The sequence below is a fragment of the Sander lucioperca genome, chromosome 8 (genome assembly GCF_008315115.2).
Source record: "Sander lucioperca isolate FBNREF2018 chromosome 8, SLUC_FBN_1.2, whole genome shotgun sequence".
In the NCBI taxonomy this organism is placed as follows: Eukaryota; Metazoa; Chordata; class Actinopteri; order Perciformes; family Percidae; genus Sander; species Sander lucioperca.
In genome coordinates this window covers 23,079,675-23,097,176 of record NC_050180.1, presented here as the reverse complement: position 1 = coordinate 23,097,176, position 17,502 = coordinate 23,079,675, and the positions used below count along the sequence as shown (strand labels likewise).

General features: G+C 38.4%; 2 protein-coding genes across 17 annotated transcripts in view; one reads left to right on the top strand and one right to left on the bottom strand.

Annotated features, from left to right (window-relative positions):
- The window catches only part of LOC116049314 (coiled-coil domain-containing protein 148), a 26,977-nt gene extending 18,826 nt beyond the window's left edge, over window positions 1-8,151 (bottom strand). The window contains exons 1-6 of one of the 5 annotated variants that reach the window (XM_031298868.2): window positions 7,991-8,151; window positions 6,216-6,304; window positions 5,591-5,712; window positions 2,113-2,216; window positions 694-785; window positions 424-575 (exon numbers count right to left, since the gene is read on the bottom strand). In XM_031298868.2, the coding sequence (XP_031154728.1) occupies window positions 424-575; window positions 694-785; window positions 2,113-2,216; window positions 5,591-5,712; window positions 6,216-6,270 (525 nt within the window). In that variant the 5' untranslated portion in view covers window positions 6,271-6,304; window positions 7,991-8,151. The other 4 variants (XM_031298852.2, XM_036004562.1, XM_036004561.1 and 1 more) reach the window with 4 other exon arrangements.
- LOC116049257 (plakophilin-4) overlaps window positions 7,475-17,502 on the top strand; it is a 79,908-nt gene continuing 69,880 nt past the window's right edge. For 5 of the 12 annotated variants that reach the window (XM_031298829.2, XM_031298797.2, XM_036004555.1 and 2 more), the window contains exon 1: window positions 7,475-7,665. In XM_031298829.2, coding sequence (XP_031154689.1) covers window positions 7,617-7,665 — 49 coding nt within the window. In that variant the 5' untranslated portion in view covers window positions 7,475-7,616. The remainder of the gene's footprint in view (window positions 7,666-17,502) is intronic. The other 7 variants (XM_031298761.2, XM_036004553.1, XM_031298751.2 and 4 more) reach the window with 4 other exon arrangements.

Genomic DNA, 17,502 nt, shown 5'->3' with positions numbered 1-17,502 from the left:
CGCCATTCATCTCTAGAGCTTCAAAAAAGCCTCTGAGAGTCAAAGGCAGACTTGGTGACTTAGGGACTGTGTGGATATCTAACAAACAAGAGATTCATGGACAGTGAATACGACTGTGTGCAAGCTGAGATCATTGTGTGAACAAACAGGAGAGTTTAAACTTCTGTTGGATGTGCAGGACAAACTGTTTTGGTACCTGCAGAGAGTGAGCGCAGCCAAGATTCATCGTTGAAGGCTTTGAGTGTACTAACGGGATAAAATACTCCACATGAGCTGTAAAATGCAAGTATTCTCAAAAGCTGAACCATTTTATTTTTTTGAACCAGGTGCAACAATTTCTGCTAGCTTTCTACAAATAGAGCTATTTTATCAAAGTCACTGTAGACATTCCAGACATGCCTTTATTTGATATCACACAGATACCTGTTGTATTACTTGTTCCCAGTTTGATCGATGGGCAGTGGGCTGCTGGTGTTGTACTTCACTCAGTCTGAAGCACAGGTCATCCTTGAGCTGATGAACAGGCTCCACCGTTGCTATCCTGAATGCCTCCCGCTCCCTCTTTAGGAGCAGCCCTATACCCCAAAACAGACATACAAGGAGGACACATATTGGTATAATACTTTTAAAGAGCAGAAACTGATGGAGATACAGTCACCAATACTTTATTTAAAAATGGTTAGTCTTGTTTACCATATTCTTGAAGTGAGAAGATGGCAGTATCGGTTCTACCATTTGGTCTGATCTGCTCTAGAAAATCATGGATGTCGTTCTCAGCCTTCTCCCTGTTTCATGAGAGAACGAGAAAGCTGTGTTAAATACCACCACATTAGTTAATTTAGCCAACAATTAACATTAACATTATTCAACATTACATAACTTCCAAAGCCAACAAGATAATGCCATTTGGTTTAAAGGTTTGCTGGGGAAAAGGGAGACGAAAGACAAAAACAACTTTTAATTCTGGGGCACATGCAAACCTAATGTTAGCTAGGAATATTTTATTCAATTTTACACGATAAGACAGCTTTGAGTTGACCTATGTTCTTATTGAATACATAAAACCAGTGGTGGAAGAAGTACAAGTAAAAGTTGATAAGTATTAGCATTAAAATATACTTAAGTACCAAAATTAAAAGCACTCATTATGCAAATTGTCCCATTACAGAATAATATTTATATCAATAGATTAAAATGATTGGTGCATTAACATGTAAGCATCACTGTAATGTTGCAGCTGGTAAAGGTGGGGCTAATTTTAACACCTTGATTCACTGCTTGGTAGTATATTTTGTATCAATAATCTGAATTTGCAAACTAACTAGTGACTAAACATGTGAGATAAATGTAGTAAAGTAGAAGTATAAAGTAGCATTCAATTTGATAACACAAATAAAGTACCAGTGCCTCAAAATAGTGCATAAGTACAATACTTAAATACATGTATTTAGTTACTTTACACCACTGCATACTACTGCCATGCTTTGTTTTAAGAGATTTAAAAAAAAAAAGGAAGTAACCATAGAGATATACTTGCCTGTTTTACCATTTGACAAGGTGGCTTTTGAATCCCATGGTATTTTAACTAGATATATGCTTAGAGAGTTGCAAGCAGTGGCACATCTTTATGACTAGGCTCATTACTGAGCTCATGCTTGTGTACATCATTAACCTTGGGTGGCTCAGACACAGTCATTACGCAGCCAAACAAGCTGCACCCCAGAGCTAGCGCTGCCCTTCTCACTTCACAAGGCATGACACCGCTGGGGCCCCACACTTCTGCCTCAGCTCACGAGGGAGTGTTTCTCCACTCAGCATACTCCTCTGTCCCCACATAGCCCAAACCCTCCACTTCTCCCTGTTTCTCACCCTTTAATTCAATGTCATCATCACTGCATGAATCAGCTTAAATCTTCCTCCTCTTCTCTTCTTGTTTTCTCCGTCATACATTTTTCTCTTTGGGCTTACTTTTGTCCCCCCTCTTTACATCCCATTTTTTCATGCAGGGTCCTGTCTGGGCTCAATGGAGCTTAAGTAGAACGGTTGCGTGGTGTAATAGCAGATCCAGAAAACTGCAGCAGATAATGACAGGGAGTAATAGGGGCCTCTTACTCAGCTTTTTGCAGCCTGGGGCACTCTCTGTTCCACACCTGTCTGTGCTGCCGTAATATGGAGCTCTCCTTGGTTGCCTTGGCTGCACAACGAGTCTTCTGAACCTATAAGACAGGGGTTAAGAACAAACACTGGAACTAGAATAAGCACTGAAAAAACAAATAGCCGTGTTTTCTTTTAAATACACTTTAGCCATGACATTTATTTCCTCCTACAAATAATTAACTTCATCTGGACAAACCTGGATCTGGATTGCTTTCATGCATCAATTATCTGGACCATTTTATAACATCGGAAAAGCATAAGAATCATGATGTTGCGAGGACGGTGAAACATAAAATAGGTGATCCTATTTGTATCCTATAATCAATAATAAGTTCCCTTCCTCTCTGCGCATCAGGGATGTTATTATACAGGCATTTGCTTTAGCATTTATTAGCATTATTGTGTCTGTGAGAGGCTCATGAACTTAGGTAATTCATCCGAAACAGTATCACTGCCAAAGCATGAAAGCAAAATAAAGAGCAGCAAATGAAAAAATAATCAAGTAGAAACATGTGTGACACGCATGAGGCATGTTGTTAGGAGAAAAGAGGGAGGTGGAAATCTTAATCTACTCTCATTTGTTTTTCCTTTTTCATCATGAAAGAACAAGGCCCTCCTTCAGAGCGCTCTCCGTGCAGCAATTCATTGTCTTCTATCAGTGTTTTTATACACAGGCCACTGACTCAGATAATTGTACAAAAGAATATCTCACATAACTAATATGTGAGTACAATCTATTTCATATTAATAGGAAATCAAAAAAGGAGTTAGGGTGGTGATTTGTGACTGTCGATCTGTGTGTCAAGTTGCTGCTGCTGTTGTTGCAAAAGAAAATCTGAAACTTGTGCTGCTCTGAATGAAAAAGGCCAAATTGAGGTAATCCCATGCCTTCTCCAGGCCAGGTGATTTTAATTTGCATTGGCTGTCTAATAAGCTCAGCTGGACTACAAAAACTGTGCTCGGAGCTAAACAGACATCAGCTGATTTCTAGTCTCTAATAAAACAAATCCATTAATACCCACCCTTATCGATCTCCTATTTTCTATTAAACCACAGAGTGTCAAGTCAGACTCCCATTCACATTTTACCAAGAAAAAAAAAGGTTCAGCATTCTAGTGGACATTACGTTTTTTAAATAATTTGTATCAAACTAGGGCTGCAACAAACAATTATTTTCATAGTCGATTAATCTGTTGATTTTTTTCTCGATTAATCGATTAGTTGTTTGGTCTCTAAAATGTCAGAAAATGTGGATCAGTGTTTCCCAAAAACCCAAGAGGACGTTCTCAAATGTCTTGTTTTGTCCACAACTCAAAGATATTCAGTTTACTGTCACAGAGGAGAGAAGAAACTAGAAAAATATTCACATTTAAGAAGCTGGAATCAAAGAATTTTTACTTTTGTCTTAAAAAATTACTCAAACCGACAAATCGATTATCAAAATAGTTGGCGATTAATTTAAGAGTTGACAACTAATCGATTAATCTTTCCCGCTCTATATCAAACTGATTTAGAAAAAATCTATGCATCATCATATCTTTGCCCCTGCACTTTGTAATGCACATTTTCATGCATATGACACCATTTTATATCTCATTTTATATGTCATCTCTTAATCCAGACCTTGCAGATTTACCTTGCAGATTTACAGTCTGATTTTGATGCCTTTTTGATATCTCTTATCAGTCAATCACAATCTTGACATTGATAAACAAAATGTGTGGTAATTTCAAAATCCCTGACATAACACTTCAGGGCTCCCAAATTGAAAATGCGGAGTTGAAAGTCAAAAATACATTTTTATAGCAACAAATTATGGTGCTCCTGTGCTAGTCAGAAGACCATAATACGAGAAAAAATAATTTCTGTAGTTTACTATGAGATATTGTGTGAATGCATGGCTCTCCCTCTATGGTATCACTGTGGACTGTATTTTATACATTTTTTCACTTTCTCCCTTTTTCACAGAAGAAATGTTCACCTGTCATAGAAATGCACAGGTGTTGTCTGTTAAATACAAGTAAAAAGAACTTAAAAAAAGAAAAGCACGTGTTACTGAAAACATTAACAATGGCCACGTTCTATTGTTCACTCTTCTACTACTCATTGCATTGTGGGATGGTAGCAGACAGTAGTGTACCTGCCATAGACATTGCGTTTTTTGTTCCATGGTGGGAATTTTTCAGGACACTATATCATGCATACATTTCTTACTCAGAATTCGCACACTTAAATAAAATGGCGGAGGGTAAATATAATGTACTAAATAGCAAATAAGAAGTGATTTCGCTCACAGAACCAGGACCCTGAAACTGCAGCATTTAAATGGAATTCGTAAATATTTAATTTCATTATTTATACCAGTGCTTTTCCTATTGTGACATGTCAAAATGCATTCCATGGAAAAGGCCCATTGTATCTCTATGAAAAGGTGAATTAAGAGAATTGGGGGGGGGAGAAATTGTTGTTTTTATGTATTTGTACAATGCTGCTGTGAAAAAAAATCTTATCAAGAGGCAACATTTTTAATGTTTTAGTAACTACTAATGCTGTTGGTCCCTTCCTGCAGACAAAAAATAATCCCATGCTTGAGGCGACTCATGGTCATATATTTATCCTCTGTCACATCACCAACAGGAGATGCTCAGAAAGCCTGCCTTTCAGCAGGGAGAACGAATGTGAACATAGCTGGTCTTATCTAGGTTATGCAGAGCGCTGGGTTGGAAGGAGCCACCAGCAACCGTAATACTAAAAGGCTTCTGCCACAGTTTACCAATTAAAATACCGCTGGTCTAACAGCCTTATCTCCATTGCCCCTAGCATTAACTTTTTGCTCTTCTTAGAGTCGGACAACTATGAACTTCAAACCGTTTTATATAAACCCTGGACAGCCACATGAATATTCATGACACTGGCAATGCTATTGTGTATGGCAGTGACATTACTGCTTTGTTTCATGTTGTTGGACAAACTGTAAAGGTTATGCAATGCCTGTTTTCATGTGGAAGGAAATCCCTTTACGGTATGTGGTGTGTAAGAGAGAGGAAAGAAAAGTAAACAAACAGAAAGAAATTACACTATTTACCATTATTGGAGACAGACTGTAAGTGCTGTAACTGACTCCTTGCTTGCGCAAGTAAAAATGAACTTTGAGAACAACTCCCGTGATTCTGTCTATTCCTTGATAAATAATTATCATAACAGCTGTGTTATCACCTCACATTAAAATCATGTTATTGTCAGTTCAAATTCTTTCTGTTGTGGGTAATGAGGACTGTTTGCTCTCTGGAAAAAACATTTTCTATCATTGTTGTTGCAAATTCGTCTTCATTTGCAGTTAAATCACCATGTTATTAAATGTAACAGGAATGGATTTTATAATAACATTGCTGTTTTAAGCCCAGGCACAATATTGATAACAACCGAACTTTACCTTTAATCCAATTAGATCAGACTCCAGGCGTTTGGCATCAACAATGGCTTGTAGTCTTTTGTATTCAGCTGGTTTGTACTTTGAGCTGCCAAGACCATTTTTCATCCGCACTGTCAGTTTTTCTGCATGGATGAAAGCCAATGATATGGTTGAATTAGGATCATTGGAGTTGTTGATTGGAGTTGAAAATCTCATCACTTTTAATGTCTCAAGTTAAATCCTTATGCTAACTTCAGCAAAGCAAGAAATACAATCCTTATGCTAACTTCAGCAAAGCAAGAAATACAATCCTTATGCTAACTTCAGCAAAGCAAGAAATAGAGGTAAAGACAAAGGAACAGCACCAGTTGAGCGCTAATGGATTGTATGGGTAATCCCTACAATCCTGCATAAGGGTAGCAGAGATCAAACTAACTATGTCAGACAGTTTTTTTGAGTAGTTCAGCTGTGACTCAAAGAGGCAGGTGAATAAACACAAGCAATGCTGCCTCTGACAAAAGCATCAAAGACTTGACAGTACCTGGAGAATTCAACATGGGGACTTGAGGTCAAATCTGTTCAACAGATGAATGGGCCACTATGTCACAAGTCAGCAACGTTTCAGACCCGGTTTCTGCTGACTTACCCACATCTTCTGCTCTGTAGTTTGTAATGAACGTATGCAGATCCCTTGCATTCATTACTGCTGAGCTCAATTTGTATGCACTACAGTGCCTGCAAAAAAAAAAGACATAAAAAGACAACATTTCACCTGCACAGGTTCCTGGCTTTACTGGGGTCATTCAAATGATTAACAGGAGACTACAAGCCAAAAGCAATAAAGCCCATCAAAAACTTGCTCGAAAATCAGTTGGACTCTCACAAGTTTTAGTGTTTTAGAGGGGACAAATGGTGCACCCGGGGTGATCAGATATGCCGCTGGAACATCTCTATGTCTTTGTTTTGGATTAAGCTTTGAAAATTCTGGCCACACAATCATTGTGTCAGTTAAAATGTACAATGTGTAAAAGGTTGGTGTGAAGTATGCAGGGGTGGATTTAATCTATGAGTGAAATGAAAACGCTCTGTTCTGGATCCACTAAAGACTTGCTATTTCTTGCTCAGATCTCCAGCAGACATAAAGGCAATTTTTTTTTTTAAATACATGGCTAGTTTATTATTTTCCATATATTAACACCAAATGACAAGCTAAGGTAAGAATGCATGACATAATAGCAGCCAAACATTAGCCATTGATTTTGTGAAGATAAAGGGACATGTAGCATTGGGGAAAATGCCGCAAATTCCTTAGTTCCAGCTATTCAAAAGTCAAACAACTCAACTCAATTTAATCAACACCTAGACAACAATCATTTTCAGTTTCTCAATTAAGAAGAAATATCTATAATAATAATTAGTTGCAGCTCTACTATAGTTCAACAAAAATACTGGGGCAAACACACTTTTACAACCACTTACAAAAAGGTAGAGCTGGAGAGGTGTCACGGAGGAGCAGTTGTTTCATTATCTTGTCTGTTAGCAAACGCTATTAGGTCTACAGTCTACAGAGAAGTCGAAGTCAGACAAATGGAAATATGACAAACATTGTGAACTGAAACACTGGGAAGTTTTACAGAGCTTCGTAAAATAACTAAATCCAACACATGACTAGTATCAAGTCTCTGCTATGAGAGTAAAACGAACATTTAACCCACTGAACCCTAGCTTACCTTGTGCTATCCCTCTCTGTAGCTACAGTGTATAGATTGACAAAAAATTGTAACCAAGGAAACTATCATCTCTACTGTCACTGGTTAATTCAACACTGCGAACCTCCTATGGAACGCCCCCTGCTCCCATTGCGACCAATCAGGAGTGCGCACTGCTTTCCCACATTCCCACTGACGTCATGCACGCTCGCATTGCCTTGGACTGCTGGTGGAAGTAGGGAGCAGCGGAAGGGTCGATCGTGTTCTTCTTACAGACTATGGAGGCGCGTTTCACTCTTCCACATGCATGGGACTAAATTACGGGAGTTTACCGATCAATGTTCCAATGTAGATCCGTGCCGGCAGCGGAACAAGAGTTTTCCCAAGGTATGGCTTTTTCCACTCTTTCACTAACTGCAGAATAATTGGGGGAAAACGTAAGGAAAAAATGCAATCATCTGTGCGCAAGGCAGGAGGTTATGGACTGCTAACGTTACTTGAACTCAAAAAGTCTTGAAATAACTGTCTAAAGAAAGTGTTAGCTTTTGTTGTATGTGGCACAAGACAAACTTCTTTAGGCTTCTTCACAGCGGGAGATAATCTAATACTACGCTAATCTTGATCTTGTGACCGAGTCATCGCCAACAACACGCACACCTTTGATGGACCTCGCTGCCCTCGGCTTTAGTTTTCCGGTACAAAAAAAGCTCACTTTTCTATTATATTGCCCTTGAAAGCGGGTTGTTAAGTGGTGAAGGAAAAGGCAGGTGAGCTTAGAGTGTGGGAATCTCTGGAATGCGAGGTCGGTGAGGGGCGGAGATTCCGACTCTCTGCTCCCACAAGATAAGCTTACCTTTACGTTCACTCGCTACATTCAAACTACGCCATATTTAATTACCCTAATCTGCATTTTAAGCAGGGGCGTTTCTTTTAACGTGTACCGAGACATTGCGGTCTTAATGCTTTGCATTGTTCAAGAATACCCTACCTTTTAGGACAAGATGGACTCACCTTTATTGCCCCGGAAGCTCAATAAAGAAATAGTCAAATTACCTTATGCATTTAAGTGCAGCATTCTTTTAGCCTGGTGAATTAGCTAGGTAGTCTAACTCACTCAGGATTTATACCCTTAGAAGAGGCACATGTATATTACCATCCATGTCCCACTTTGGCTTAAAAAGTAGGTCTGATATTAAATGCACAATAGTATACATATGCCTCACATACAACCTAAAGTCCTTTGCTCAGTCTTCAACTCATATTCTATTAACCCAGTACTTGTCTGGTCACTATAATATCAGTGTCAGAAATGTTATTGCAAGGGGAATAGATAATTTGCCTTTGTGCCATGTTTGTCTGGCTAAACCTGAAAAAAACTCACAAGTATTCTTGAAGCAGTTATTAATTTTGTTATGATGGCTGTTCAAGAAAGGTCAAGTCTCATACCCTTATATTAGGCCTTTCACATGAAAGATGCTGGGAGCAGTGCTTCCAGTCTCCCCTGTTGCCATGCAGGTGTGGAAAGGTTTATCTGCCTGCATTTCACCGCCATAGTGCAAGTTGGAAGTGCAATAGGCAAATGAGATCATATGTGAACTTTCTCTCACACTTAGTCAATTTCACACACACACACACACACACACACACGATGCACACATACACAGTGCAGAGGAACCGCTAGGTTGCTCCTCTCGTGAGTCACATTACCACACAAGACACACACTGCTCCGCAGCTGACAGCCATTGAGCGTGGTTTACTGTGGAATTGAAATAACAGCGGGGCGTTGGTTTGATGAGTCTGATTCTCCTTCTGTTTTTTTAGTAGTTTATGCGTGTACTCTAAGCAGTGTCACTGTGTTTGGCACAAGCTAGGAGAGAGGTTTTAGCAGGTCAGACATTCAGCCAACCTGTTGTCCGTTTCATTTGTCATACTCCAGGTTGTTTATCACTCTCGCTGTACAAGATAGTGATGTATGTCTGTGAAACTTTCTGTACTGGTTATGCAGGTACTAGTAGATGTAAGAAAAAATATATTTTTTGCACAAAGAACAACCTTGTGCCCCAGTAGACAAAAACACAACCGTTGCAAAAGGCCTTTTGTGTGTTGGTGTGATTGTTTGAACCAATCTTCATGGTGAGTTCTTTTTAATTGGAACTGACAACAGTTTAGCAGGCCTCCCCTTGTACTTTTTTCACCCCCTAATTCTGTTCCGACATCAAGGCTTAAGCGATCACCCCTGTTAGCCTACAAGTTTTTTTTTTAACCTGCTACAATCAAAAAGTATTTCTACTGTTCATGTTTATGTTACACTAGAAATTGTTTACTGGATAATCTGAGAGTTTCCATAATTATTCAGATTTGTTCAAAAGTGGATTTGTGTTTTTAGTAGTGTTGTTTTTTGTGTGGGGGGGCTCTCAGCTACTATTGCGTGGTTCCAAAGTGGGATGATAATAATAGTTAGTAGTAGCAAGTTTTCGTCAAATCCCACCCCACATACTGCAACTTCTTTCCATCCCACATTTGCATGGTGTGGTCTAAAAGAGTTTCTCTACTGCCTCCCTTGAGAACAAACCACATGCAGTAGAGTAGGGAATTTCCATTCCAAAAAATCTGTCTTTGTTCTATCAATTGGGAGACTTAAAACAGAGAGCATACCAATTATTACTATAAAACATGTTTTCAATATCTATAATATATTGTGAAGATTCAACACCATATTAATGGATTCCAAGTTTACTTTTTAATCATGAATTAGCAGCAAAGCACACTCTAAACACTTAAATTAGGGGTGCTTATCATATGTAAAAATCTAACTAATTAGATAGAGAGAGAGATATACGTTATTTAGGGAATTTCACATATCACAGCAGCAGTACATGTGCAAAAAACACAACTAAGAATAGTGCAGTCAAAACACAATCAAATTTAAAAAACACAAGTACTAATAAAATATAATTTTTAACAAAAAAGTATGCCCTTTAAAGTGCATGCATATAGTGTGCAGATTGGATGTGCATTGGGTGTGCAAAATGGAGGCTCTTATAAATTACAAAAAAATATATTGCACTTTGCCAAAGTTGCAGAGAGAGTTGCCTGGCAATGGCTTGTGTGGATAAGCCTTGACATGTGCGGCTGCTGGCTGATTGTTGATCTAGCTAGATATGTAGATAGATTCCTGAAAGAGCCCCAGATTTAATGCTGTGGTTGGATCCTGGACAGCTAAAGATAATACAGAACACAAAGCATGTCAGCGCTTTTAGAGATTAGGTGCACAATAGATTTTTGTCCAGTAAAATAGCCCTCCATAGGCCATACATGCTGAGTCTGAAAGGCTGCCTCTCGCCAGTGTCTGCTATGTCGACAGTAGCAGCAAAGGGACAGAGCTTTTCCACTGTTGTTGCTCCACATGCGGTCTTACTACTAGAGTCTTCCTGCAAGCTCATTGCTCAAACAATCCCATCTATGTGGCTACAGAATTGCCTCAACAGGGCACATAATACCTTGATAAATATTTCAAACTGCTACTCACATTATCACCACAGCTGAAAGCTCTCTTTACTGATGGTAAAAGGTGGAGTGGTACAGGAGACCATCGCAGTGGAGTGCAGGACATAATAAATGAGCACCCCTGAAAACACTACCATAGCATGTACAGCAAGGATCCTCAACTTCCTATGCCCGGGGGACACTTTTGCAAAATGACAGGAGGCCAAGTGCCAATTAATAAATATATATATGTATACTATTTATCAGTCACTTTTATTAATAAACAAGCTCTATTTTGATGCTTTTTATGCACTCCACATCTTAATTACAAAGTACAAAAAAATCCCAGTGTGAATCAATTTATTTTCATTGTGACTTTCTGTCAATTGACTAACTGCTTAATTGATTTATTGTTTCAGCGCATATGCCACAAACATAAGCGCAGCCTGCATATGTGCTTCTTGGTTTAGACTTTTTAAAAACTTATAGCTTGTTTGTGGGATCAGGTATCATCCCAGAGTGGTATGTGAGTGCACTTGGTGGCTGGATTTAGTCTGAAGATAAAGGCATCTCCCCAATGTCAGGTTACATTCTAGTGACCACGTGGTTTACGCCTGTTCCCAGACTACAACTACAAACTGAAACAATGTGCAGGACTAGTCTGACTCACCTGCTTCCATAGAACTCTGCTAGGAAGCAGAAGATTTACTTCTTAAATGTCAAGGCATTTAAAAGTCTGCTACAAAGTAATATTAACTCCTGAGAAGGGGAGTTGTTGACATTGGAAATGAACAAATACTGTACAGTTCAAGCACATGACATTTAAAATGGCATTTTATAGATCCTAAGCTTTGCATTTGGTTGTGGAGTTGTGAGGCAGGTCTGGGCGGGGCTGTGTGATATCAAAGCTTGTCAAAGTAACGATATAATGATAAAATCAAAGATGAAAAACCTGTAGCCTTAAGGCAATGGTGCTCAGATTGATACAACTTCAACGAACAAGACACTGCTCTTTAAGTTTTCTTCACTCTCTAGAAAAAAAGCTTAGTTAGCAGATCTACCCCAAGAAGCAGAGAAATATCCTAGAATAATCAGCACTATCTAATGTCTAAAGTGTTGATGTTTCACTAGAGAAACTATGACTTCAATTCTACTAGCTTACAAATCCATCCAACCTTAAAGGGATTATTCTTGTCTCAGGAAGAACTGTTTTCCTGGCATCCAAAGTGCGCTCTCCTCTGCATGCACCAGTAACCCTGAACAATGCCAAAGCCCACCTATTGTGGGATGGACATTTACTCCCAGGTGCTCACACATCATTTAAGATTTTCTGCTGCAGCCTAAGCAGCCTAAATGAACCCAGAAACGCTGAAAAAAACATCACTCACACATAGTAAAAGAGGTGCACATATTTTGTGGCTTCTGGGATAAGAAATAGCATATTGTTATGTCATACATTGAATATATGAAAAGATTTGCAGGAGTATCTCTATGTAATATGATGAACGTGATAGAACCCACACTTGTAGTTCATTGCATCCTAAGGATATAAATTCTAGACAATATCTTTAAAAAAAAAAAACGTGTACCTCTGCACAACTGCAAAGTAATATACATCCTCCATGAATCATTACAGAGTACAACTAAAGGTACATTTATTTTACCAACTTGTGGGGTGTGATTTATTTTTTCAATTAATTCCCCTTCGATAGATTATTCATATGTTGCTATCTGACAGAAACCCTACATTCCCTTCTGTACCCAGTGACATTGCAGTTAGAGATATTCACCTTTTTGTCAGTCTGTGTAAGACTCCCAGGATTATTTTTTTTGACAAACTAAGCCAATCAGTTTTAGAAGTTTGGTTATCCAGTACAGTGTATACTCACCTGAACTAGGTCTTTGTTTTAAAATGCCAGCTGGTGCTGGTTGGTTGACCAGACATTTACTTTAGTAACTACATTCCTTCAGTCCTTCTGCATCATGGTTCAATGCATGTCAGTGTCCTGATGGTTAGGTACAGGAATTGATTTTTACACATTTCACTTATTCCAGTTATTATTTTAGTTCTTATGGGGTTTATCTCAGTTGTTTTATCCCGGTATGTTTGATCTTGAAGGTATTATTCTTTTCCCCTTCAATTCAATTTGAATGCAGGTTATTTTATTGTTAAAAATCCTGTGATAAGTGTGGATTACTTTCTTCTTTAATACAAAGTAACAGTCATTTTGCCCAACTTTACTCAAGCACTCTGTTAAATGGAGTAGGCAATAGTCACTGAAATGTTCAACCTAAGTCTTAGCTCGATGTTAGTTCTGTTATCGGCTATGGTTGGCATTAACTTTAATAACAGGTACAGTAGCATGTTAGCTTTTGATTGTGCACTGGAAATAATAGTTTGCAATACCCATAAAAGTTGCAGCTGTTTTTTTTTTAATTGCTTCTTTAGCTGTTACCTGCCATCTCTGAAACATCTCACATACTGTATAACCACCCACCACAGGGTCATTGAAAAACAATCAGTGCACAGAACAAATCTATTCTTCCATTATTTATTTACAATTTTCTTTATTTTGGCTTCATTTTCAGGTGAAGGCAAATGTTAATGCTGAGTTGATGTTAGTTGACTTTTTGAATCTATTTTATTGTCATCTTATAATTCTTGTTTTTCTTTTTATGTAGTTTTTGAATGCAGTTTTTATTTCACTCTGTTTTACTACAATCACTCTTATTATAGCTCTTAAATCTATTTTATTGCTTTTTCATTTTTATTGTCTCACGTGCATTGCTTTCTAATTGTTAAATTGTTTTGGTCTTTTTTTATGGTTTTAGGGTCTATATTTTTTGTCTTATCTGCTTGTCAGTCATCTGTGAAGCACTTTAAACTGCACAGGATGCTATACGATTGATTGATTGATTGATTGATTGATTGAGGCTTTATAGGCCTTGAAACTGTGCATATTAGCCCCATAACATGTTGAAGAAGCATTGAGCAGGCAGGTACATGGTCAGGCCTCTGTTTATCCATCTCACTCTCTTAGTTTGTTTTCATAATACTTCACAGGAACAGAGTTCCTAACTTGTTTTGTTTTTTCAAGTTCACCAAAGTTCACTAGTCAGTGTCATTGCAGAGTGGAATTTAATCTCTCAATCTCAATATTCTACTCTTGTTCTGTGGAAGAGCCTGTTCAATACTCTGATCAACGTTTCAGCAAAGCTTTAAGCCAGGAGACTCCAGCGTATTTGTACAGATGTAGAGCATGAAGCTTGTCAATTAGAATGAAAAGAGGAATAGTTGTCAATATAAAAAGGTTATATTTACAGCCTAAAGCAGAAAGCCTATCATGATTTCCACTGAGCATAAGAATCTTGCCTAGATTGTCATGTTTGGTTCCCAAAGTTCATCTTAGATTGTCAATCTGTTGATGTCAATCACTTTTTATATATTGTTTTTGTGCAAGTAGAGCAGCCAAAGCGATTGCTGCTTTGGCTTTTTACTCATACTGCAGGTGTTTTGTCTAAAATGACAGGCAGCACTCTGACAGTGACGATAGAGGGCTTGTTAGGTTGGTGGTGTCTTAAAGCAACTTGTTGAGACAGGGCTCTAATTGGGATTCAATATGTATTGTTGTCATTGTGATTCAATTCAGTTAATTGATACTTTTAATGATAATCAGTATATATATATATATATAATATATATTTAGGGTAGTGTGCTTATTTGTTCTTGCAGTAAGTCTTCAGAGTTTTATGTATAATGTATTTTTTTAGATTATTTTTTGGGGTTTTCCGCAAATTTTTGACAGGACAGGTATGTGAGAAAGGGGAGAGAGAGGGGGAAGACAGGCAGGAAATTGTCACAAGTCAGATTCGAAACCCTGGACCTCTGCGTTGAGGCATAAACCTCTCAGTATATGTGCGCCTGCTCTACCCACTGAGACAACCCGGCCACGTATAAGCTCATGGTTGTCGGAGAAATCACAGCACACCGTACAGGGATGACTATTGACAGATGTTCTCCTTTCTATCAGTGTTTACCTTGTAATGGTATATCAATATACCCAAATGTTGGATGTAGAATTTACAAACAGCTAGTCATGTTGCCTTCATTTGAACCTTTAGATCTGAAATCCCAAATGAGCCTCTAGTTTAAAGACAAGCCTGGGCAGAATCTCTGTATCATCCCCCATGTTGGTTTTCCCCTTTGGTCCATTATTGTGATGCCTATGTGGATACTCGGTCACTAAGGAATCCTTAAGATTCAGCAACGGTTTAACATGCTGAAATACAGTCATGTAGCTGAAATATGTCCACTAACGTCTGGAGCCATATAAGCCATATGAAAAACATCTAATAAAAATCGGCTGTTTGTACCTGGATCACTATTTTGGTGGGTGAAAGATATAGTTGAGGACCCTGCCAACTCGATATGACAACTAGACATGAACAAAACAGGAAATGGATAGGTGGTCATATGTAGCCTATTAATAATCTTTTTTTAATCTTTTTTTCACAGTCACGCATGAAGTGGTTCATTAATATTTTAGAGCGAGGTCTGAGGTGTACGTATGACAGGAAATGTAAAAGCCATCATTCTACAAAATTGCCCTTTTTATGAAGAAGCAGTCAGCTAAGCAAAATTCATACAATTCATAGCTTTGTGATTGATCATGCTGTAATCAGTCTAAATAGAAGATGCTGAGTCAGCTCCGTTAGACACCTTACATTGTGAGAGCCAGGACACTACCAAGAGCAGAGCATGTGTAATGCTAATTTTCCTTTTCCCGTTTGGATGATGGTATTTGGTATTTCTGCCATACATAAAATCTTAACACGATCATTTGATGACCATCTGATATGCTCAGCAGTGGGAAAATGTTTGACGCAGCAAATGGAGTGCATAGGGTTGCTAAAACCGCAGCATTGATTAAACACATTTTTAGCTGAACTGTTAAATGAGGTTTAATAATAAACAACCCCCATGATCAAATTCTTTTCTTCAACTTTGTCAACTAGCTTAGTGCATAAAATCTCCTGTTACATTTGTCTTGTGCCACATCCGCTACATAAGGAATGAGCTGATTGCATTGACTTCTCTAGAGATGTACAGAGCATTGTGTTGTAATTCCTTCTTGGGAAGCATTGTTGCTGTTGTGTTTGCATTGTAATTGTATGCAGAAAGGCATTAGGGTGTTTAAACGTATGCGTCTAACAATGTGCGACAGGATGAAGCACGTCTGTCTAGCACAAACTCTGATTCTAGTTAAGGGATTTACATGCAATCAGAATAATTTATGTCCTCTTCTGTCACAACATATTACTGGTGGTGACATGTTGAAAACAGCTGATGGGATGCTGAGCCACTCTGCTCCCCATTAGTTTAGGTATTGTTATAAGGGAAATGATGCAGAGCGTGAATGATCACTTTAGGAAGTTGTTCACAGAAAGTTAGCCTTGTGTTTTTACTGCTGCACAGTGCAAACATGGATTATTTGGTCTGCAGCCATCTTCCCTATGTCCTTGTTGAGTAAACATATCTCGCAAGATAAATTGCAGCTCAGGGAGTGTGCATGCAGCTTGTGACATTAGTCTTTGTGCATTTGCGTGTTGAATAGATTGTAAAATGACTGTTTCCTGCCTTTACTCAGAGGCAAGCCTTGCCCTGTGGATACACATGCTCAGATAGGCCCCTCAGGTTATTGCAACATTTGTCGGGGTGAGGTCAAGGTGTGAGGTAGGCATGGGTGCAGCTTCTGTATGATGTTTTTGCATGTCCGCTTTGGAGAGAAAGTGGAGGAGATGCTGCCAGACTATTGTCTCTCCACTCCATATAGCCTCGTACTTCTCACCACGTTTAACCCTATATCAACAGGACAGGTATGTGTCTATTTAAAGGAGGCTACATCATTCTGTGTAGCTTATTTAAGGTAATGATTGATAGAGTGTTTGTTTGTGTGTGTGAGACTTTTTTCTGCTCTGAAAAGGAGACATTTCTTTGCTGTTGGGTGTGTCGATATGAGCAAAGCATTTTCAGCTGTTGAGAGCAGCAAAAAGTGAAACATCTAGGGATCTAATAATAACTTTTTTTTGTGTTTTGTTGCTGGCAAGTCCATTGAGCGCTTACAGAGAATTCGTCATCCTCCTCAAAGAATTTTCCACATGTGGCACCTACTAAGAAGTCACAGTATGAGGAGTGTACTGTCTGAGGTTAAGGTTAATCAGTGGCATGCAGTATTTGCAGGACCATTGGTATATTTGTGTTAACCACATTTTCAAATGAGCTCAGAGCAGTTACTTTGTCAAGTCAACACTTCCTGACGTGTTTAGCCTAATAGTGTGTGCTGTAAGGGATTTCAAATATTGTTTCAGAATTGAGTGACTTGCTGTAAAATCATAATCCTGCTGTTGTGAATGCTTTTTGAGTGTTTTCTACCTCTGTCTTCATTCTGGGGATTTATTGTGGCTAATAATATATAAAGGTAATTTGGACAGCACTCCAGTTGCTGTCCAAATTACCATTATATATTATTATCCTTGTCTTCAATGTCTTCAATGAGTTTCAATGCAAGTTATTTTTTTATAGATTATATTTTATGATTATAATTGTGGCTGGAAAATGTGATTGTTCATTTCGATAATTTATACTGGACCACAAATTTTAGTTTTATCGGAGAAAGTCAATACACTTTGTGAATGATGCAATTAAGCATTGTGGGTCTTTGCTCTGCTGAGAGATT